The sequence below is a fragment of the Salvelinus alpinus genome, chromosome 8 (assembly GCF_045679555.1).
Source record: "Salvelinus alpinus chromosome 8, SLU_Salpinus.1, whole genome shotgun sequence".
In the NCBI taxonomy this organism is placed as follows: domain Eukaryota; kingdom Metazoa; phylum Chordata; class Actinopteri; order Salmoniformes; family Salmonidae; genus Salvelinus; species Salvelinus alpinus.
Window position 1 is genome coordinate 64,058,567 of NC_092093.1, and position 24,479 is coordinate 64,083,045.

The 24,479-nt window shown below is 45.7% G+C and overlaps 1 protein-coding gene across 1 annotated transcript; it reads right to left on the reverse strand.

Moving 5' to 3' along the window:
* Positions 1-224: 224 nt before the first annotated feature.
* Positions 225-24,479, reverse strand: ccdc191 (coiled-coil domain containing 191). Its single transcript, XM_071414598.1, has 16 exons — positions 24,161-24,479; positions 23,937-24,083; positions 23,609-23,790; positions 23,185-23,402; positions 22,586-22,742; positions 22,048-22,238; positions 18,102-18,351; positions 17,385-17,517; positions 16,841-17,135; positions 7,831-7,922; positions 6,607-6,689; positions 6,293-6,394; positions 5,504-5,647; positions 3,097-3,249; positions 2,709-2,863; positions 225-1,381 (listed from the first exon to the last, which is right to left on the reverse strand). Exons 1-16 carry the CDS (start codon positions 24,285-24,287, stop codon positions 1,213-1,215), a joined length of 2,598 nt encoding a protein of 865 aa, XP_071270699.1. The 5' UTR covers positions 24,288-24,479; the 3' UTR covers positions 225-1,212.

The window sequence follows — 24,479 nt, forward strand, 5'->3', positions numbered from 1 at the left end:
GCATGTGTTTGGGTCCACACAGCCTGTTTAGTTGTTGACATGGAAATATGCATTTTTCCCCATACTGTGCAATAGCCTAAGTTCTCCTTTCTTTACAGAACCACAATTAGTATCAGAGAGAGTGGTTTTGTATGTGGAGCTTAATTAAACCCTTGAACTGGAACTACTGCTTTCTCGTGTTCCGAAGGACACGCTGTCGCCACCGGCCTAAAATCCAGCATCTCTAAGTTTAACCCTTTTTATTGGTCCTTCGAATTCATAAACAACCCATATTTTTCAATAGTGCACAATGTAAAAACATAATATTCCACAAATGACAGGTAATGTATCAACATTTTTGCTTTTTATAATAAACAATGTCTTTTAAAGGGTAATTAGTTTCTAGGGCACAGCATGTGCTTCAAAACTGTCTAGAATTCATAGAGGCTTTATCTCAATCCATTAAAACATCTGCTTCTCTGGTGCTCCTAAATGTTGTTGTGCTACCCTGGTTGTAGTGCCTTTCTTTGCCGGGAGAGTGAAAGCAAACAAACCACTTGACCCCAAAAAACCTAGGCCCCAGCCATGATGTTCCTTTCAACACTGATTAACACTCCTGTAGAAAGGAACAGCTGTTGTCAATAGATGTTCTTCTTATGTGTAACTGCTTGGTGAGCTTCAGAAATAGGCCATGGGTTTGTATTAAACAGCATCATGTTGATACATCTCTGTAGACTGAGGCTGGTCAGGATCATTAGTGTTGATACGTCTCTGTAGACTGAGGCTGGTCAGGATCATTAGTGTTGATACGTCTCTGTAGACTGAGGCTGGTCAGGATCATTAGTGTTGTTGCATTAAGTGAATAACGCAACAAAAACAACTGAAACACAAACCACAGTGCAACTCGCTTATGGTGATATGCTTTTTTATCCTTATTGATGCCTTCAAGCGTCTGTCAAATTACATCAAACTGTGACTTCAATGATACACAAAATAAAACAAATTCAATAACCTGAACATACGCTTCAGTTTTTAACGAGTCATTGGTGTTACAAAAGTTTTCCAAACGGTCTTCATTAAAAGTTATATCCAGCTTTCTCTGGCCATTAAGGATGACAAACAGCCTGTGTGTGTACTTGTTACACCAGCAACAAGCCACATTTATTGGCTCCCATCTGCTGGATTATCGTGTATTGAAGTATTCCGTCTGTCTGCCTGTGTGTGTCCTGTGAGTCACAGCAGGGCTTGTCCCCATTGAAAGTTCAGAGGAGAGGAGCGGAAGTCAGGTAGGACCTCTGCCACTCTGCGTCTCAGCTTCTCCCTCCTGGTTTCCCTCTCTCTCTCCTCACGCAGCCACCCTGGATACTGTCTCCAGGCCTGGAAACAACTCCGCACCGCTCGCCTGGGACGGACAAGAGAGGAACACACACACGACAGTGAGGGAACAGGGAAGCAGACAGAACAAGGCTGAGACGGGGGTAAAGGCTGAGACAGGGCTAAAGGCTGAGACGGGGGTAAGGGCTGAGACGGGCGTAAAGGCTGAGACGGGGGTAAAGGCTGAGACGGGGGTAAAGGCTGAGATGGGTAAAGGCTGAGACGGGCGTAAGGGCTGAGACGGGGGTAAAGGCTGAGACGGGGGTAAAGGCTGAGACGGGGGTAATGGCTGAGACGGGCGTAAAGGCTGAGACGGGGGTAAAGGCTGAGACGGGGGTAAAGGCTGAGACGGGGGTAAAGGCTGAGATGGGTAAAGGCTGAGACAGGCGTAAGGGCTGAGACGGGGGTAAAGGCTGAGACGGGAGTAAAGGCTGAGACGGGGGTAATGGCTGAGACGGGCGTAAAGGCTGAGACGGGGGTAAAGGCTGAGACGGGGGTAAAGGCTGAGACGGGAGTAAAGGCTGAGACGGGCGTAAGGGCTGAGACGGGCGTAAGGGCTGAGACGGGCGTAAAGGCTGAGACGGGGGTAAGGGCTGAGACAGGCGTAAGGGCTGAGACGGGCGTAAAGGCTGAGACGGGCGTAAAGGCTGAGACGGGGGTAAAGGCTGAGACGGGCGTAAGGGCTGAGACGGGCGTAAGGGCTGAGACGGGGGTAAGGGCTGAGACGGGCGTAAAGGCTGAGACGGGGGTAAAGGCTGAGACGGGGGTAAAGGCTGAGACAGGCGTAAGGGCTGAGACAGGGGTAAGGGCTGAGACGGGGGTAAGGGCTGAGACGGGGGTAAAGGCTGAGACGGGGGTAAAGGCTGAGACAGGCGTAAGGGCTGAGACGGGCGTAAAGGCTGAGACGGGGGTAAGGGCTGAGACGGGGGTAAGGGCTGAGACAGGCGTAAGGGCTGAGACAGGCGTAAGGGCTGAGACAGGCGTAAGGGCTGAGACAGGCGTAAAGGCTGAGACAGGCGTAAAGGCTGAGACAGGCGTAAGGGCTGAGACGGGCGTAAAGGCTGAGACGGGGGTAAAGGCTGAGACGGGCGTAAGGGCTGAGACGGGGGTAAGGGCTGAGACGGGCGTAAAGGCTGAGACGGGCGTAAAGGCTGAGACGGGGGTAAAGGCTGAGACGGGCGTAAGGGCTGAGACGGGCGTAAGGGCTGAGACGGGCGTAAGGGCTGAGACAAGCGGAAGGCTTCTAGGACAAGTAGAATGCTTCTAGGACAGGTAGAATGCTTCTAGGACAGGTAGAATGCTTCTAGGACAGGTGTTATTGGTAAAGGAAGTAAGGCCCAGGTAAACACACCCACCTATCACTGTGTCCCTGAGCCTGCTGCTCCCGGTCCCACTCCACCATCCTCTCCTGGGTCACGTGATCTAGTAACGCGATCAGAGCCCTCCTCAGAGTGTGCATGCGCCAGAACCGGTCGGCCCGCCCCTCTAGAACCATGCGGTGGTCCTTCAGCTGAGACAGAACAGGTCAAACAGAATGAGTCAGGTTTGGATACAGTACACATCATGGACAGACTGTCCATCTCATTGAGCCAAATATACAAAAGACTATCCACCGCAACACTATTAAACTGTAATCAGTATTCAAATGTTTTGTGTGTTGGAAAAAAGACAGTGGCCATTTGTATGAGTTTCTACTTGTGCATGTGAGAGTTTGTGTTTGTGTGTACGTGTTCATGCCCTAACCCTTTTCCAGTTGCCCAGGCTCCTCCGTAGCAGGATGTGTTGATGCAGTTGTTTGGCAGAGGCCCGTTTCTGAGCCAGGGACTCGCCTGTTACCTGCTGCCAGGGCAGGATGCACCGTTTCAGGAGAGACTGTCTGTGATGAGCCCTGGCCAGCTGGAGGGGAATTAAAATAATACTGTGTACTCATCCACACCTATTCACATGTGTCAGGTAACACACAATGGCATGGTATAAAGGGATAAGGCGTCTCCTCGCCATTGAGGCTTACAAGTGGTGAAAATATATTTAAGCAATAAGGCCAGAGGGGGTGTGGTATATGGCCAATATGTCAAGGCTAAGGTGTTCTAGGATACAGCCCTTAGCCGTGGTATATTGGCCATATAACACAAACCCCCGAGGTGCCTTATTGCTAATATAAACTATCTACCAGCATAATTAGAGCAGTAAAACTAAATGTTTTGTCATACCCCTGGTATACGGTCTGATATACCACGGCTGTCAGCTAATCAGCATTCAGGGCTCGAACCACCCAGTATATAATATACATTTGACCCTAGATGCTATACTGCATTCTTTTCAACCTCATGGTCTTTAAAGAAGTTAGGACGTTGACCACTAGTAAATAAAGATAGTTGTCAAGGAATGCTGTTGGGAGTCAAGGTATGCGGTTGGGAGTCAAGGAATGCTGTTGGGAGTCAAGGTATGCTGTTGGGAGTCAAGGTATGCTGTTGGGAGTCAAGGTATGCTGTTGGGAGTCAAGGTATGCTGTTGGGAGTCAAGGTATGCTGTTGGGAGTCAAGGAATGCTGTTGGGAGTCAAGGTATGCTGTTGGGAGTCAAGGTATGCTGTTGGGAGTCAAGGTATGCTGTTGGGATTCAAGGTAAACCAGTAGCAGAATAGAACATGAGATATTGAAGCTGTTCAGTTGCTCAAGGTTGCATACAGTAGATTGGAACATGCTGCTGAGATGTCACACCATCTATTTTCACTTCTACTTCACTTCCCTGTCCACCAATAATCTGTCCAATCTGGTCCTCTCCTGCAACCCCTCTCATCACACTCTCTCTCTTCTTGTAGCCCTCTACTTTAGCCTTTCACTTCCTCTAGCCTATCACATCCTCTCACTTCCTCTAGCCTATCACATCCTCTCACTTCCTCTAGCGCCCCTCTCCTCCTCTAGCGCCTCTCTCCTCCTCTTGCCTTTCACTTCCTCTCTCCAGCCTCTAGTCTCTCTCCTCATTTAGCCTCGCTCTCTCTCTAGCCTCTCACTTCCTCTCCTCCTCTAGCCTCTCACTTCCTCTAGCCTCTCACTTCCTCTCTCCTCCTCTTGCATCTCACTTCCTATAGCCTCTCACTTCCTCTCCCCCCTTCAGCCTCACTTCCTCTAGCCTCTCACTTCCTCTAGCCCCTCACTTCTTCTACTCCAGCCTCACTTCCTCTCTCCTCTTCTAGCCTCTAATTTCCACTCTCCTCCTCTAGCCTCTCTCTCTCCCCCTTCAGACTCACCTCCTCTTGCCTCTCACCTCCTCTAGCCTCTCACTTCCTCTCTGCCTCTCCTCTAGCCTCTCACTTCCTCTCCTCCTCTAGCCTCTCACTTCCTCTCCTCCTCTCTCCCTCTCCTCTAGCCTCTCACTTCCTCTCTCCCTCTCCTCTAGCCTCTCACTTCCTCTCTGCCTCTCCTCTAGCATCTCACTTCCTCTCTCCTCCTCTAGCCTCTCACTTCCTCTCTCCTCTAGCCTCTCACTTCCTCTCTCCTCCTCTAGCCTCTCACTTCCTCTCTCCTCCTCTAGCCTCTCACTTCCTCTCTGCCTCTCCTCTAGCATCTCACTTCCTCTCTCCTCCTCTAGCCTCTCACTTCCTCTCTGCCTCTCCTCTAGCATCTCACTTCCTCTCTCCTCCTCTAGCCTCTCACTTTCTCTCTCCTCCTCTAGCCTCTCACTCCATCTCTCCTCCTCTAGCCTCTCTTTCTCTAGCATCGTTCCATGTCTCTGCCAGTACAATTTGTCCCGCGGGTTCTAACAGACAGGTGGTCAAGCAGGTGCTCATACCAACAGCATCCTGTAAACATCATTACAGCTCTGACCGTGATGTCTGGGATTAGGGTGTGTGTCTAGGTGTTTGTGTGCTCGGTTTACGCTTTAGATACAGAGTGTGTGTGTGTGTGTGTCATATTTCCATTGGGAATTATGAGGGTGTTGGTTGGTAACTGAGTAAGATGACACCTTAAAACATGTAGTTGTTTGAGGGAAAGAGTATTTTCCTTCTGTCTGTGTATTTGAGTGTAGCTGTGAATACATTAGTTCTGCTGTGTATGATTGGCTGTGTGACTCTACAGGAGAGAGTGTGAGTGTTGACAGTCTCTCTGTGCAGACTCTGATTGGCCAAGGCTGATGGCACTGGTGATTACCTGAGTGTTGGCTTGGCTCATGGCGACTCTGCGTTTCCATGGCGCCAGGCCTCGCCGTAGTAACAGAGTTTTATGGTAGTGTTGCTGGGCCTGGGTCTGGAGCTGCTGCTCTCGCTCAAACCTCCTCTGGTTCCCCTGCTCCCTCTGAATACATACACATAGTTATAGACACACACACACAACTTGTATTTATTGTTTTAATCTATAGCTATTGTTTTATGTTTGGACTTCAGCTGTTCTAAGATCAGAGCTAGGAGCCACATTTCAAAAGCTTCTCCCGTCTAAATGAGATCTGACCACCATGCCTTGACAGTGCGATGTAAGGAGAACATTATCACCCACGGCATTGAACAACCATTGCATCATTGCTTTGAACAGCTGCCATCAAAACATCACTTGTACAGATGTAAGAGAGTCTATTTTGTGAAATTCCAACTGCAATAAACCTGGACAGGAAAGAATGGACAATGTGTATACGGTATGTATATTACATATATAATTCTGTTTTGTATAGGTGTTGATGACATCTATTTTTCTGTATGGTCCCTGTGATGGAAATCTGGGTCCGTGGGTATCAAGTGTCAGAGTAGGAGGGGTGATCTAGGATCAGCTTCCCCCTGTCCGTGTAATCATATTAACTGATCCCATGTCAGCACTCCTACTCTAAAATGCTTAATACATATGGCCCCTGAAGTCCTAAATATACACTCTTAGTGAACTGACAGATTTTCTTTCAAATATGAAATGAAAGTTGTCCCCAGGACAGTTTTCCTGTAAACATTGCATCACCTCTCTCTCTTGTCTCTTCTCCTCCCTTCTCCTTTCAGCTGCTCTACGTTTCTGTTCCTCCTCCTCCCTCTGCCTCTCCTCCTCTGCTGCTTTCAGCTGGGCCTGAGAAAATAAAAAAGTTTCTTGATTTAATGCCTGCACACTATCACACTTCCCCAAACTCGCTTCATTCTGCAAACACATTTTAATTGTACCCAATAACTTCATACAAAGTTGAATAGCCTCTCTAATTCCCCCCGTCTGAAGACCTATACATCTTTTTGAACACCAAACTATTCCACATCCCCCACTGGCCTAAACACTCCATTCCTCACTATTCTCTCCTCTTCCTTCTTTGTCTTCAGCTCCTCCACCTCCCTCCTGCGCTCCGCTCGCTGACGAGCACGTTCCTCCATGGCTATTGAAGGGGGAGTGAGAACGAGGAAGGGAGATAAACAGAAAAAAAACTAGGTACTAGGTACTTACATTTTGGTGTTGTTCTGTGTCAAAATAGAATGTTCTAAAGTATTGTGTGTGCGTTTGTCAGTATGTATCTGTGTGTATCCGCAGGCCCTCTCCACCTTTCTCAAATCCCCCCTTCCTATTCCTCCCACGTAGAGGAAATTTTAGCCAAACATAGTTTAATTGAGTGAAACTGTATTCCTCCATGTAAGCTACCGTAGCTATGGCTCTGTACAACTACGGCTCTGTAGGGGAGAGTGGGGTAAGTTGAGCCATTTTTTACATTCAGCATCACTCTGTCAAGGGAAATACAGTATCTACATATTTCAGGACGTTGTGTATCCCTGTAAATAATCTGAATTCATGTCAACTTACCCCGTACTGGATGAAATATTACCAGTACCTTTTTAAAACCATGTCTATCTTTATTTCCCAAACACAATTCAACAGTGAATCACTTTTTTGTCTTGTAATAATTTAAAGCATTTTTTAACACAGGCTTTTAACACCTAACAAACACTTTGAACTTAAAAAAAACACTTTTAACATAGGCCAGGCCCTGATGTTACCTCATATTCCAGCGATAATGCCTTCAATTTTCTCATCTTGCCATTGGCTCAAGTTACCCCAAGGCAAACAGTTTTACTATATTAGCCCACACAGCTACAATGATGCATTTTCATGCTAGGTTTAGGACCCAATATTGAAGCTCATAGAAACCCCAACTGATGTATAGAACAATCTTAAAATGACGTACTTTGGTTTAGATACAAGCATCATGAAACCTCTAACACAATACATTAATTTGACTTGGTGAAAATCTGTTTTTTGTACATAACTTGCTTAGCACTTTTTCCATGTGGTTTCTTCCAGACTATATGATATAGTTGGTAAATGTTTTAATTGTGGTATAATTTTCAAAAAACAAGGGTGGCTAACCTTACCCCACTCTCCCCTACAATCGACTCACAGCAATGAAATTAATTTTCTACTCTTTTCTATTATACTTCATAACAAGACCATTGTGAGATCAACCATCTGGAATGGATGTCTATGTGTGTGTGGTTTAGCTCGTGGAGGTGAATGTGTTGACTGACCCATGACAGTGGGATGACAACATGGCAGACGGACGGCTAGTTTCCTGGAGGCCGAGGAGCGGCCATCGTTCCCCTGAGAGACACTCCCAGCCCTGGAACACAGAACATCACATCAATTTTTACCCCTTTTTCCCCCAATTTCATGGTATCCAATTGGTAGTTACAGTCTTGTCTCATCGCTGCAACTCCCGTACGAACTCGGGAGAGGCGAAGGTCGAGAGTCCCCCAAAACACAACCCAACCAAGCCCCACTGCTTCATGACATTGTGTCACTTAACCCGGAAGCCAGCCGCACCAATGTGTCGGAGGAAACACTGTACACCTGGCAACCGTGTCAGCGTGCACTGCGCCCGGCCCGCCACAGGAGTTGCTAATGCGCGATGGGACAAGCACATCCCTTCCCTAACCCGGACGACAATGGGCCAATACCCATGGGTCTCCCGGTTGCGGCCGGCTGCAAAAGAGCCTGGAATCGAACCCAGAATCTCTAGTGGCACAGCTGGCCAGTCCCTCCAGGACTCTGCGATCGCATAATTCAATGCAAAAATCAACCAATCAGCGCATATTATGCAAGAGCTCGCAATTTTGACCAATTCCCACACTTTTAGGGCATAAAAAGGTCCAATCAAAAGCGGGTTCGTAATTTTGACCAAATACTGCACTGTTACCGTGGAAAATGGCCCAATCCAACCACACGTCAACAAAGTTTTTTCCCCCTGGCCTGTCAGCGTATTCACGTGCGAAGATGACGGCTGATTGTTGATGGCTGAAAGGCAATACAATGAACAGAAATCAATCTCATTTGCCATCAAAAAACAGCTAACGACCGTGCAAAACAATTTCCAAATGTTTTTGGAAACAAGAGGAAGTCGACAATCAAATCAGCAAAGCATATGAGAATGTCAGAACAGTTCCCACAGCAGCGGCAGATCACCATGACTGAAGTGGGAGCAGGGAAGACTGTGGGAAGCGCTGAAAGAATCAAGGTGAGTGCAGCGGCAGATCACCATGACTGAAGTGGTAGCAGGGAAGACTGTGGGAAGCGCTGAAAGAATCAAGGTGAGTGGCGTTTTACTCTGCTAACCTTGGCTTTAGTAGGGTGGTCGTCACTCTGCTCTCCCCAGTCCGTCTATGGAGAGCGCTGCTCAAAGCACTGAGTGCAATTTGTCAGCATTGCCGTTTTAAACTCTGTAAAACTTAATACGGATCACGAAAGTGCAATCTTTATGGATTTTTTTAGAAATGGAATAATAATCAACCACAACTCTATTTTTACGTGTTCTGTTCTTTATCTCCCTTATGACCTTTCAGAAAAAAATCACATCAAGAATCGAAGACAACTTATTAGAAAGAAATATCGATCCTCAAATTGAAAGTGATTGATCAGCTTTGAATCTATTTGTTTTTTTAAGAGGGAGAGAGAGTAGGAATGGGAGGTGCATCTCTGTTGATAGCAAGCCCCAAGCCTGATGGAGAGGAGAGGTGTGTGTGAGTGAATGTGTGAGTGGATTATGACAGAGCTGTTTGTTCAGGAAAATAAACAAAATTGAGCACTTTAGATGTTTAATTGTTTTTGTATTATGTATTCTGCTTAAAATCATCCTAAAACTGAGCACATATGACTTATTGCTTTATATGAAATTAACGTGAAAAAAACATTGCAAAATGTGTCACAGAATTTCAGAAAAGCTGCCACAAAAGTCAAGCATTTGTGGCCACAGAAATCACACAAAAATTAAACGAAATCCGATGCAGTGCCTTAGACCACTGTGCCACTCGGGAGGCCCAGCAGAAACACACATCATTAGATATTCACTCTCTAATATAGATCTACTCAATTCCCAACTTCCCAGACTGAATTGTTTTTGTTTGAAGGGAGAGTACAAGAAGAGGATCTCAGTAGTGATAAACGGATCAACTTCTAATGAGTGAATCCTTCAGCAGACACATTGTCACACCTGGAATAATATGCAGGGAGAAGAACCCTTTTATTATCATAGTACATTTTAAATTAGCCTGGGTTTTATTCTGAGGGAGGTGTGATACGTCATTTCCCGGTCACAACTTGTGGACTTGTTTACGTGCTGCTGTGCGGTTTGTTGCTAACGTTACTTTGCTACCTGCCAACTTTACGGTTTTTACTTTATAATTACCGTTTTATATATTTTTTAATTCCCCTTGCTTGACTTTCTTCATTCAACTTTTTCACCCTGGACGCTTTATCTGGACATGGTTCTACGAGCCGAAGCTAAGTAATAACATTAACATTGCCTTCTAATTGCAGTCACTGTACTCATAATATACAGGAGAACGACCGCCTTATGGTGAGGATAGCCGTGCTGCAAGCCCAGCTTCAGACGCAATCGTTAGGCAAGGGTAATTTAAGTGTAGGACATGATGAAACCGCGTCTGTGCCACCAGTAAGTACAGATAGTAGTATAAATCCCCTCACACAGTCCCCGCAGCCGGACAATTTTCTCATGGCTTCTGGAAGGAAATGCTGTGGTAATGTTCAACCGGTGTCGCTCATTCAGCCGACAAACTTCCAACCGGTTCTCCCCATTAAGCAACGAGTCAGAGTCAGAGGCCGAGCCTTCTCTGGTCTCTCCTCCACCCGTTACGGGGTATGAGACGCCGAAGCCTCCCACCATTAGCGCTGACAAATTGAAAACCCTAGTCATTGATGACACCATTACCCGCAGTATTAGACTTAAGAATTGTTATCCAGCGATCAAACACTGTTTACCAGGGGGCAGGTCTACCGACATTAACTTCTTTGGGGTAGGGGGCAGTATTTTCACGTCCGGATCAAAAGCATGCCCATGGTAAACGGCCTGCTACAAAGCCATAAAAGCTAGAATATGCATATTATTAGTAGATTTGGATAGAAAACACTCTGAGGTTTCTAAAACTGTTTGAATGATGTCTGTGAGTATAACAGAACTCATCAGGCAGGCAAAAACCTGAGAAAAAAATCCAACCCGGAAGTGGGAAATCTGAGGTTGGTCGATTTTCAACTCAGCTTCTATTGAAGATACAGTGGGATATTGATAATGTTGCACTTCCCAAGGCTTCCACTAGATGTTAACAGTCGTTAGAACCTTGTCTGATGCCTCTACTGTTTAGTGGGGCCGAAGGAGAAGGAGAGAGGATTGAGTCAGGTCTGCCATGAGGTGACCATGCGCGTTCATGTGAGAGCGAGGTCTGTTCCATCGCAATTCTGAAGACACAGGAATACTCCGGTTGGAACATTATTGAAGAATTATGTTGAAAACATCCTAAAGATTGATTCAATACTTCGTTTGTCATGTTTTTACGGACTGTAATATAAATTTTTTAACTTTTCGTCCATACTTTCCGCTGGATTTGCCCGCGCGTCGTGAGTTTGGAAAGTGTACTGAACGCTAGAACAACAAGGAGGAATTTGGACATAAATGATGGACATTATCGAACAAAACAAACATTTATTGTGGAACTGGGATTCCTGGGGGTGCATTCTGATGAAGATCAAAGGTAAGTGAATGTTTATAATGTTACTTCTGACTTCTGTTGACTGCATAATATGGTGGCTATATTTGTGTCTTGATTGGGCTCTGAGCGCCGACTCAGATTATTGCATGGTTTGCTTTTTTTGTAAAGCTTTTTTGAAATCTGACACAGCGGTTGCATTAAGGAGAAGTGCATCTAAAATTCCATGCATAACAGTTGTATCTTTTAGCAATGTTAATTATGAGTATTCCTGTAAATTGATGTGGCTCTCTGCAAAATCAAAGGATGTTTTGTGACTTCTGAACGTAAGGCGCCAATGTAAACTCAGATTTTTGTATATAAATATGAACTTTACCGAACAAAACATACATGTATTGTGTAACATGAAGTCCTATGAGTGTCATCTGATGAAGATCATCAAAGGTTAGTGATTCATTTTATCTATATTTCTGCTTTTTGTGAATCCTCTCTTTGGCTGGAAAAATGGCTGTGTTATTCTGTGAATAGGCACTCACCTAACATAATCGTTTGGTTTGCTTTCGTCGTAAAGCCTTTTTGAAATCGGACACTGTGGCTGGATTTACACACAATGGATTTACAACAAGTGTATCTTGAAAATGGTGTAAAATACATGTATGTTTGAGGAATTTTAATTGTGGGATTTCTGTTGTTTTGAATTTGGCGCCCTGCAGTTTCACTGGCTGTTGAAGAGGTGGGACGCTACCGTCTCACGTACCCTAGAGAGGTTTTTAAGGCTAATCTGAAGATGGTGCTGGCTAAAGCTAAAACTGGCGAGTGTAGAATATATAGGAATATTGTTATCCACATCGGCACCAACGATGTTAGAATGAAACCCTCTTTCTCTTGGTCCCCTTCTGGGACTCATCCGCAAACAGGACCAAGCCTGGCCTGCTGAGGAGTGACGGACTCCATCCTAGCTGGAGGGGTGCTCTCATCTATGAACATAGACAGGGCTCTAACTCCTCTAGCTCCACAATGAGATAGCCAGCCTGCCAGCTTAGTGGAGTCTGCCACTAGCACAGTCAGTGTAGTCAGCTCAGCTATCCCCATGGAGACCGTGTCTGTGCCTCGATCTAGGTTGAGCAAAACATGGCGATGTTCACCTTAGCAATCTCACTGGAATAAAGACCTCCATTCCTGTCATTACTGAAAAATATTGTGATATCTCACATCTCAAAATAGGGCTACTTAAATGTTAGATACCTCACTTCAAAGGCAGTTATAGTCAATGAACTAATCACTGATCATAATCTTGATGAAATTGGCCTGACTGAAACATGGCTTAAGCCTGATGAATTTACTGTGTTAAATGAGGCCTCTCCTCCTGGTTACACTAGTGACCATATCCCCGCGCATCCAGCAAAGGTGGAGGTGTTGCTAACATTTACGATAGCAAATTTTAACTTACAAAACCCCCCCCAAAAAACTGCGTTTTCATCTTTTGAGCTTCTAGTCATGAACTCTTATGCAGCCTACTCAATCACTTTTTATAGCTACTGTTTACATGCCTCCTTGACCGTATACAGCGTTCCTCACGGAGTTCCCTGAATTCCGATCGGACCTTGTAGTCATGGCAGATAATATTCACATTTTTGGTGACTTTAATATTCACATGGAAAAGTCCACAGACCCACTCCAAAAGGATTTCGGAGCCATCATCGACTCAGTGGGTTGTCCAACCTGTCTCCGGACCTACTCACTGCCACAATCATACTCTGAACAACCCAAAGATTCCTAGATGTCCTTCCAGACTCCCTCCACCTACCCAAGGACTTCAGAGTACAAAAATCAGTTAACCACCTAACTGAGGAACTAAATTTAACATTGCGTAATACCCAAAATGCAGCCGCACCCCTAAAAACATTTGTCATATACAGAAAATACCCGAGCCCTGAAGCAAGCTTCTAGAAAATTGGAACGGAAATGGCGCTACACCAAACTGGAAGTCTTCCGACTAGCTTGGAAAGACAGTACCGTGCAGTATCGAAGAGCCCTCACTCGATCATCCTATTTTTCCAACTTAATTGAGGAGAATAAGAACAATCCCAAATGTATTTGATACTGTCGCAAAGCTAACTAAAAAGCAGCATTCCCCAAGAGAGGATGGCTTTCACTTCAGCAGTGATACATTCAAGAACTTTTTTGACGAAAAGATCATGGATCATTAGAAAGCAAATTACGGACTCCTCTTTAAATCTGCATATTTCTCCAAAGCTCAGTTGTCCTGAGTCTGCATAACACTGCCAGGACCTAGGATCAAGGGAGACACTCAAGTTTTTTTAATACTATATCTCTTGACACATTGATGAAATAGTCATGGCCTCTAAACCTTCAAACTGCATACTGGACCCTATTCCAACTAAACTACTGAAAGAGCTGCTTTCTGTGCTTGGCCCTCCTATGTTGAAAAAAAGAAATGGCTCCCTATCCACCGGATGTGTAGCAAACTCACTAAAAGTGGCAGTAATAAAGCCTCTCTTGAAAAAGCCCAACCTTGACCCAGAAAATATAAAAAACTATTGGCCTATATCGAATCTCCCATTCCTCTCAAAACACTTTGAAAAAGCTGTTGCGCGGCAACTCACTGACTTCCTGAAGACAAACAATGTATACGAAATGCTTCAGTCTGGTTTTAGACCCCATCATAGCACTGAGACTGCACTCGTGAAGGTGGTAAATTACCTTTTAATGGCGTCAGACCAAGGCTCTGCATCTGTCCTCGTGCTTCTAGACCTTAGTGCTGCTTTTGATACCGTCGATCACCACATTCTTTTGGAGAGATTGGAAACCCAAATTGGTCTACACGGACAAGTTCTGGCCTGGTTTAGATCTTATCTGTCGGAAAGATATCAGGTTGTCTCTGTGGATGGTTTGTCCTCTGACAAATCAACTGTACATTTCGGTGTTCCTCAAGGTTCCGTTTTAGGACAACTATTGTTTTCACTATATATTTTACCTCTTGGTGATGTCATTCGGAAACATAATGTTAACTTTCACTGCTATGCGGACGATACACAGCTGTACATTTCAATGAAACATGGTGAAGCCCTAAAATTGCCCTCCCTGGAAGCCTGTGTTTCAAACACAAGGAAGTGGATGGCGTCAATTTTTTAAACTTTTAAACTCGGACAAAACAGAGATGCTAGTTACTCTGGACCCTGATCTCTCTTTGGATGAACATATCAAGACTGTTTCAAGGACATACTTTTTCCATCTATGTAACATTGCAAAAATCTGAAACATTCTGTCCGAAAATGATGCAGAAATATGTATCCATGCTTTTGTCACTTCTAGATTAGACTACAGCAATGCTCTACTTTCCGGCTACCCAGATAAAGCACAAAATAAACTTTAGTTAGTGCTAAACATGGCTGCTAGAATCTTGACTAGAACCAATAAATGTAATCATATTACTCCAGTGCTAGCCTCTCTACACTGGCTTCCTGTTAAGGCTAGGGCTGATTTCAAGGCTTTATTGCTAACCTACAAAGCATTACATGGCTTGCTCCTACCTATCTTTCCGATTTGGTCCTGCTGTACATACATACGCTATGGTCACAAGACGCAGGCCTCCTTATTGTCCCTAGAATTTCTAAGTAAACAGCTGGAGGCAGAGCTTTCTCCTATAGAGCTCCATTTTTATGGAATGGTCTGCCTATCCATGTGAGAGACGCAGACTCGGTCTTGACCTTTAAGTCTTTATTGAAGACTCATCTCTTCAGTAGGTCCTATGATTGAGTGTAGTCTGGCCCAGGGGTGAATGGAAAGGCACTGGAGCGAGGGACCGCCATGCTGTCTCTGCCTGGCTGGTTCCCCTCTCTCCACTGGGATTCTCTGCCTCTAACCCTATTACGGGGGCTGAGTCACTGGCTTACTGGTGCTCTTCCATGCCGTCCCAAGGAGAGGTGCGTCCCTTGAGTGGGTTGAGTCACTGACGTGATCTTCCTGTTGGGTTGACGCCCCCCTCGGGTTCGTGCCGTGAGGGAGATCTTCATGGTCTATACTCGGCCTCGTCTCAGGATGGTAAGTTGGTGGTTGAAGATATCCCTCTAGTGGTGTGGGGGCTGTGCTTTGGCAAAGTGGGTGGGGTTATATCCTGGTTGGCCCTGTCCGGAGGTATCGCCGGACGGGGCTACAGTGTCTCCCGACCCCTCCTCTCTCAGCCGCCAGTATTTATGCTGCAATAGCTTGTGTCGGGGGGCTAGGGTCAGTCTGTTATATCTGGTGCATTTCTCCTGTCTTATCCGGTGTCCTGTGTGAATTTAAGTATGCTCCCTCTAATTCTATCTTTCTCTCTCTCTCTCTTTTTCTCTGAGGACCTGAGCCCTAGGACCATGCCTCAGGACTACCTGGCCTGACGACTCCTTGCTGTCCCCAGCCCACCTGGTCGTGCTGCTGTTCCAGTTTCAACTGTTCTGCCTGCGGCTATGGAACCCTGACCTGTTCACCGGACATCCTACCTTGTCCTGGACCTGCTGTTTTCGACTCTCTCTCTACCGCACCTGCTGTCTCTAACTCTGAATGATCGATGATTGATTCTGCTGTTTTCAACTCTCTAGAGACAGCAGGAGCGGTAGAGATACTCTGAATGATCGGCTACGAAACGCCAACTGACATTTACTCCTGAGGTGCTAACCAGTTGCAGCCTCTACAACCACTGTGATTATTATTACTTGATCCTGCTGGTCATCTATGAACGTTTGAACATCTTGGCAATGTATTGTTATAATCTCCACCCGGCACAGCCAGAAGAGGACTGGCCACCCCTCAGAACCTGGTTCCTCTCTAGGTTTCTTCCTATGTTCCTGTCTTTCTAGGGAGTTTTGCCACCATGCTTCTACATCTGCATTGCTTGCTGTTTGGGGTTTTAGGCTGGATTTCTGCATAGCACTTTGTGACATCAGCTGATGTAAAAAGGGCTTTATAAATACATTTGATTGATATTCTCAAGCGGAAGTAGTGTGTTGTTTTAATTAAACTCCTCTATATATCCTCCACTGATGACTCCCCCACCTCAATTAAGGGGACTATCTGAGTTTTAAAAAACACTCCTACTTTATGAACCCAAAACCAAACCCGAGCCTTCACCAGGATAATGACTTGTCTTCAGACCTGAGCACTATTTGAAAGCCTCTTACAGACTCCAAAATGAGAAAATGCTTAGCTGCCTGCTTCAAGTCATGGATGAGTGTCCACAAGTCATGAGCTTTCGTACCAACTTGCGTTCACTGCATACTAAATGTTGCACTACCAATGAAAGTGTGCTGATCCCCTTGGGTCCTATGCAGACCTCTGTGACTGAAGTCAGCCACTTTCATCCACAATCACGTCATTCCGTCCAAGCGGAACTGTCATTTCTATGCAGTCCCACATGGTATCGATTGGCTTGGGTCTTAAGACTCCAGAGGACCGTGCGTGAACAAACAGACACACCACACCCCCACACAGGCAGCCTGTGGGCCTCTCCTAAGTTCCCATGGTAATGTGAAGAGGAGCCTACCTGGGTTCTTTGTGGTCAGAGATCATCCCTCTGGGCCCTTGGGCTGCTGGGACAGCAAACTGAGCAATCTGTGCCTCCTGCTTCAATCCCATCATGCCCTTACCCTCCTGCAGGCGTGCGATCTGCTCCTGCTGTTCCCGGAGGAGCCTCCTCTGCTCTGTGATGGTCTGCTGTTGGCTGGCGTGGCGACGCTCAAACCGTCCTCCACGCAACTCTGCACTACGAGAACGGGGGACAGCACCTACACTGCCGTCCCCACCTTCCTCACCCCTCTGCCGTGCTCGCCTCAGCTCATCTATTGAATAGAACAGACCTTTATCATCCATTGTGAAATGTTGCACATCATTTAAAAAATAATTGGTAGAAGGGTTTTCCCTAATCACTGATATATTTCAACATCTAGGTAGGAGTTTCCCCTAATCACCAATATATTTTTCAACTACTTTGGTTGGAACGAATACATTTTTTTGTTGAAATTTCCCCTAATCACGGATACAGGGTCATATACAGTATTTCAACTTCTACTTCTACTTTGATCACTCACCTCCACTCAGAGCCGCGTGACGCCGTGTCACCTGCCAGGGAAGGGTGGGCTGGACCACAGCCCCCAGCTGTCCGTTACCTTGACAGGCAGGAGATGGGGCGGGGCCAGCAGGTCGTGACCCCACCTGACCTTTCTGAGACAGTTGAGGGTCACATGAAAATAGGATGAAGCTGATCATCTAGCTAGAAGCTGCTGTGCCTTTTCCACCTTTCCTAATTCTCTTTTCCTCTCTTCCTTAAGCTCTATTCAACTATCTCTTTCTTTCTGTTAGCTCCTTCCTCTCTCTCTCTGAGGAGAAAGCGAACTTTGCAGTGTTGTGAATATCTCGTCATGCAGGGAACATTTCTCTCCCCGGACGATAAACTCACAGTGAGAAAAGTGCGGGCCAACTCATGCGAGGAGAGGAACTCTGAAACAGAACTTTATTTTTTTGTTTATTCAGGAAATAGTGATAGACTAATATATGACTTCACCAAATGAATACAAAAAGCACATGTATTGCCTCGCAGATTCATTTGACCCTTTGGAGAATTAGCTAATGTTTATTTCATAATTACACATCATTATCACCTTCGAGACTTCAGTCTCTAATGTGACACGCTCCAGCAAATGTATATCCAATATCTGTCATGTTTTGTGTGTCCTCCTATGCATCTATGCCTGTGCTTTGTTTGTGTTCACTTTCTTCAGTGGGAGGGGTCTACAAGTGTCACTCACCAGTTCTGTGGCCTGTGATTGGTCAAAAGTCTCAGGAAGGGCTGTAATTTGCTCAGGGGCAGGTGTCTCAGGAGCCTTGAGTTTCCCAGTTGCCGCAGCATTGATCAGTGAGGCCATCTTGTACCGTGTTTCTTCCTGCTGTGCAAACAGCTCCCGGCGTCCTCTCTCCGCCCGACACCACAACCGCCAATCACTCAGGCATCGCCTTAGCATACGCCTCCGGTCACTCTCTATCGCCACCTGGCAGCGTCTGAGAGATTACAACGATAAGCGCACTATTAGAGACAAACACCTGCTGTGACTGTGATGAGCTTGAGGGCCATATTTGCTAATTGTCTTCACCAGGTGTTTGCAGGCACCTATTTATTTGGCATGTGTTCTGTGGGTTCATGAGTCAGATTTAGTGTTGAAGCTTAGGTAGCATAAATGTAAACACATATAACATATTTGCATTAGAATACGCATCAAAAGTCCCAATGCAAAGTTACCTAACTTTTCAAGTTATTACATAATACTGATCAGAGTTCAAAAGAATGCGAAGTCATGCTGGAAAAAACATTTGCGGGCTGTGACATAATATGGAGGACGCGGCAAGCCAGCCTATTCCCTATAATGTAAACTCCAACAGAAATCATTTCAAATTAAACCATATTACATCAGGGCAGATCTTTTTATTTATTTAACCTTTATTTAACCAGGCAGGCCAGTTGAGAACAAGTTCTCATTTACAACTACAACCTGGCCAAGATAAAGCAAAGCGACAAAAACAACAGAGTTACACATAAACAAACGTACAGTCAATAACAAAAAAAAAATGTAAATACAAAGATCGACAGTTGAAGTCGGAAGTTTACATACACCTTAGCCAAATACGTTTAAACTCAGTTTTTCACAATTCCTGACATTTAATCCCAATAAAAACTATGTTTTAGGTCAGTTAGGATCACCACTTTATTTTAAGAATGAAATGTCACAATAATAGTCGAGAGAATGATTTATTTCAGCTTTTATGTCTTTCATCACATTCCCAGTGGGTTAGAAGTTTACATACACTCAATTAGTATTTGGTAGCACTGCCTTGAAATTGTTTAACTTGGGTCAAACATTTTGGGTAGCCTTCCACAAGCTTCCCACAATAAGTTGGGTGAATTTTGGCTCATTCCTCCTGACAGAGCTGGTGTAACTGAGTCAGGTTTGTAGCCTCCTTGCTCGCACACGCTTCTTCAGTTCTGTCCACAAATTTTCTATAGGATTGAGGTCAGGTCTTTGTGATGGCCACTCCAATACCTTGACTTTGTTGTTCTTAAGTCATTTTGCCACAACTTTGGAAGTATGCTTGGGGTCATTGTCCATTTGGAAGACCCATTTGCGACCAAGATTTAACTTCCTGACTGATGTCTTGAGATGTTGCTTCAATATATCCACATAATTATCCTTCTTCATGATGCCATCTATTTTATGAAGTGCACCAGTCCCTCCTGCAGTAAAGCACCCCCACAACATGATGCTGCCACCTCCATGCTTCACGGTTGGTGTTCTTTGGCTTGCAAGCCTCCCCCTTTTTCCTCCAAATAGAGGTTGCAGGCATCACATCCACACTCGGCACAGCACCTGGTTTCAGTCAGTCTCATTCCGAATCCTGCCTTCCACTGGTTATACTAAGTCCTCCAGTGGGGAAAATAAGCAACGCATACAGTAGACGTGCGCACGGATCCCATATTCTAATCCGCTCGCTTTAACCGGACAAACCAGTCCCACTACAAAGCTAGCTTCTAATTTTTGAGTCGTAACCCCATCCTTGTGGGTATTACTACACTCGCTCGCCCGACTACCAAACGCATAGGAAAAGAGGAGATGCAGTTTTGCTCATGAATTTACATGGTTTCTTTTTCATGGATGTACATAGTAGCTCACCCGCACTAACACTTGGTTTGGAATGGAATTACACGCTAGTATGGCTAGTAGCTAACGTTAGCCAGTTGGAACTAGCTAGGTAGCACCGGTTCTCCATATGACGTTGAGAAATAGTGCATTGTGGGTAGTTCTGAAGATATCCGTAAATACAGTACCTTCGGAAAGTATTCAGGCCCCTTAACATTTTCCATATTTTGTTACGTTACATCCTTATTCTAAAATGTATTAAATTGTTTTATCCCTCATCAATCTGCACACAATACCCCATAATGACAAAGCAAAAACAGGGTTTCAGAAATTTTAGCAAATGTATTAAAAATAAACTGAAATATCACATTAACATAAGTATTCAGACCTTTAACTCAGTACCTTTGGCAGCGATTACAGCCTCGAGTCTTCTTGGGTATGACGCTACAAGCTTGGAACACCTATATTTGGGGAGTTTCTCCCATTCTTCTCTGCAGATCCTCTCAAGCTCTGTCAGGTTGGATGGGGAGCGTCGCTGCACAGCTATTTTCAGGTCTCTCCAAAGATGTTTGATGGGGTTCAAGTCAGGCTCTGGCTGGGTCACTCAAGGACATTCAGAGACTTGTTCCGAAGCCATTGCTGCATTGTCTTGGCTGTGTGCTTAGGGGTCGTTGTCCTGTTGGAAGGTGAACCTTCGCCCCAGTCTAAGGTCCTGAGTGCTTTGGAGCAGGTTTTCAGCAAGGATATCTCTGTTCTTTGCTCTGTTCATCTTTCCCTCGATCCTGACTAGTCTCCCAGTCCCTGACACTGAAAAACATCCCCACAGCATGATGCTGCCGCCACCATGCTTTACCGTAGGAATGGTGCCAGGTTTCCTCCAGACGTGATGCTTGGCATTCAGGCCAAATTAATATTTTATTTTTATTTAACTAGGCAAGTCAGTTAAGAACAAATTCTTATTTACAATGACGGCCTACCCCGGCCAAACCCTAAACCGGACGACGCTGAGACAATTGTGTGCCGCTGCTATGGGACTCTCAATCACGGCCGGTTGTGATACAGCCTGGAATTGAACCAGGGTCTGTAGTGACGCTTCCATCTTGCGGTCGGAGGCCGAGCAGTTGCCATACCAGGCAGTGATGCAACCAGTCAGGATGCTCTCGATGGTGCAGCTGTAGAACCTTTTGATGATCTGAGAACCCATGCCAAATCTTTTCAGTCTCCTGAGGGGGAATAGGTTTTGTCGTGAGTCTGTCAGAGTCACCATTGGGTTCTTGGCCACCTTCCTGACCAAGGCACTTCTCCCCCGATTGCTCAGTTTGGCCGGGCGGCCAGGTGGTTCCAAACTTCTTCCATTTAAGAATGATGGAGGCCACTGTTTTCTTGGGGACCTTCAATGCTGCAGAATTTTTTTTAGTACCCTTCCCCAGATCTGTTCCTCGACACAATCCTGTCTCAGAACTCTACGGACAATTCCTTTGGCCTCATGGCTTGGTTTTTGCTCTGACATTCACTGTCAACTATAGGACCTTATATAGACAGGTGTGTGCCTTTCCAAATGATGTACAATCAATTGAATTTACCACAGGTAGACTCCAATCAAGTTGTAGAAACATCTCAAGGATGATCAATGGAAACAGGATGCACCTGAGCTCAATTTCGAGTCTCATAGCAAAGGGTCTGAATACTTATGTAAATATGGTATTTCTGTTTTTTAATTTTTATAAATTTGTAAATATTTCTAAAACCTGTTTTCGCTTTGTCATTATGGGGTATTGTGTGTAGATTGATGAGTAAAAAATGTAGGGGTCTGAATACTTTCCGAATGCACTATAAGTTAATAAATATGTAAAAACACAACTATGTTTGTAGTTATAGGTAACTAGATGGTTACCTATAACTAAGTTACTAAGTCTTTGATCACACTTTGGTGAGTAAAAACTCATACGCACCAGGCAGGTACTGCGTTTTCACTTTTTGAACTAAAGTGCCCTCCAAGCACACCAGGCGAGCTAAATCAAGTGTAATGACTGTATTATTGGGACAGAGTCCATTCTGTGCTTACCTGTTCTGGATTTGTAGCTCCTCCTCTGTTCTCTCCACCTCCCTCTGCTCTCTCCCCGCCCATACCAGCGCCCGCCAGGCTCGCCACGCCCTCAGCTCCCTCTTCCAATCACAGAGCGCCGCAGCCTTGCCCATCCGCACCCTCCTCTCCAACAGCACACAGTACCAGCCAGAGAAGTGCCTCTGCAGACACTGAAAATATACACACACACACGTTTGTTTTACTATCCTTGTGGGGATCAAACAATTGATTCCCATTCAAAATCCAATTTTCCATAACCCCTAACCCCTACCGTAACTCTAAACATAACCCTAAACCTAACGCATAAGACTAAAATAGGCTCTTTCCTTGTGGGGACCCGCAGTGGTCCGTATTTTTTATGTTTTACTATCCTTGTGAGGATTTCTGGTCCCCACAAGGATAGTAAAAACCAAAACACACACACACACACACGATGCTGTGAATGCAAACACTAAGCATACACACACACACCAACCAACTGAACCCCGCCCTTCCCCTCCACACACAGTCTACTAACCTGCAGGTTGAGCATCGGAGTCCTGGCCTCTGCCTGCTGTAGTCTGTGTGACTCTGGTCTCTCTCTGTCCTGTTGTTTCTGTGTAGTAGAGAGTGAGGGGCCTGGCTGGAGCGCCAGAGAGCTCTTATTAGCTGCAGTCTTCCTGGCAACCCTCTCCCTATGGGAGAGACATCCAGAACGTCAGACCCACAGGACCCTGACCTAGCACTGAACAGACTGGCTTATTTTAAAGACACAACATTCTGAATAATAATGAGGTGGGTGCTTATATTTGTCCCATTTCAAAAATGGAAATGTGTTTTTTGCATATCCCACTCCCCGAGACACCCCCGGTGAGTGGGCTCACGGCCAGGGATCAGCCATTATTGACAGCGACCCTGGAGCAATTAGGGTTAAGCGCCTTTCTCAAGGGCACATCAACAGATCTTTCACCTAGTTGACTCAGGGATTCAAACCAGCGACCATTTTGGTTACTGGCCCTACGCTCTTAACCGCTAGCCTACCTACTGCCCCGAATAAGAGTTTATTGCAGGGGCGTAATACAGGTGATTGTACCAGTGTGTGAAGTTATTCCTTAGTTTCCATGGTTACTAATTTACCTGGTTAGCTGCTCCAGGTTCCTCCTCTCCTCCATCTCGCGGCGCAGTCGCACCATCTCCTGCTGCACCATTTCCTCCTGTCTGCGCGCCTCCTGCCTCCTCCGCCTCTCCCCCTCCTGCTCCCTTCTACGCGCCTCCTCCCTGGCCTGCCTCCGCGCCTCCCTTTCGCTGTGCAGCCTCTCCCGCTCCGCATCCCGCATTGCACGGTTCTCACGTACCTGGAATGAGAAAAGAATAAGGAATTATGTCATAAAAGAGAGCAGGAAGTATGAATGGAAGCCAGCTGTTGTAGCAAACAGTTTCATTCATTTCCATTCACTGGGCCATTTGGCTCCCAATGCAGATACTACAGTCAGTGTAGCTTAAACTTTGTCGGGAATTTTGAGACTGTCCAATCCTGCTTTATGTCAATCTGGTTTTGTACCTGTCGTTGACGCGCCTCCATGGTGAGGCCCATCCCCCTTCTCTTCATCCTGTCTCGCTCTTCTGAGTCTAGTGCCAGATCCTGCACTATCCCAGAATCCACCACTTCCCACTCCATGAGGTCTTGAAGGAAGTTGTTGACCACTGAGCTCTCCTCCTCCTCAGCCAGGTGGGAATAAAGGTCTGAGAGAGAGACGGAGGGTGTATGACGTATTAACTAAACTTTAGAAAACAAGGTATAGCCGGAGGTGTGAGTTCCACTGTTTGCTAGAGAATGTCAGATGGAAGGTAAGCGTTAAGTGTTGTTGTGTAGGTTAGTGTCTCTGTACCATCAAAGTTACTGTAGTCCAGAGAGACAGGCTGGGCAGGTGCCATGGCTGCTGGACTGTTCTTCTCAGGGGAGACAATCACATTCTCCTCCATCTCCAGTTCCAGACGCAACTTGCTGTTCATCCATTCACTAAGAAGAGCCTGAGCTAAAGGAAAAATGTCCATAACTCCATTTGTAACGGCCTGCGATACTTGTGTGTGTGGGGGGGGGGGAATAGCCTACCTTCCCAGTATGCTTCGTCATGATCCAGCAGCTGCTCTGTATTTTTTAGTGCCATTGTCTGGCTGCTTATCCCTGAATGGGGCTTCTTCAGGGAAAACACCTCAGTCAATGCAAAGTCTGAGGCCATTTCCACAGTCTGGGGACACAAAAGTACACGTCATGAATACATATGGCCTTATAGACAGACATAGTGCAATAACATCCACTGAACGCACGCACACACACACACACAAGCAGACATGCACACACACACACATACAGTCCATCTCCGGTTTCAGGAGGTACAGTGAGACAAAGTGAAAGAAAGAGCTCTCACCTT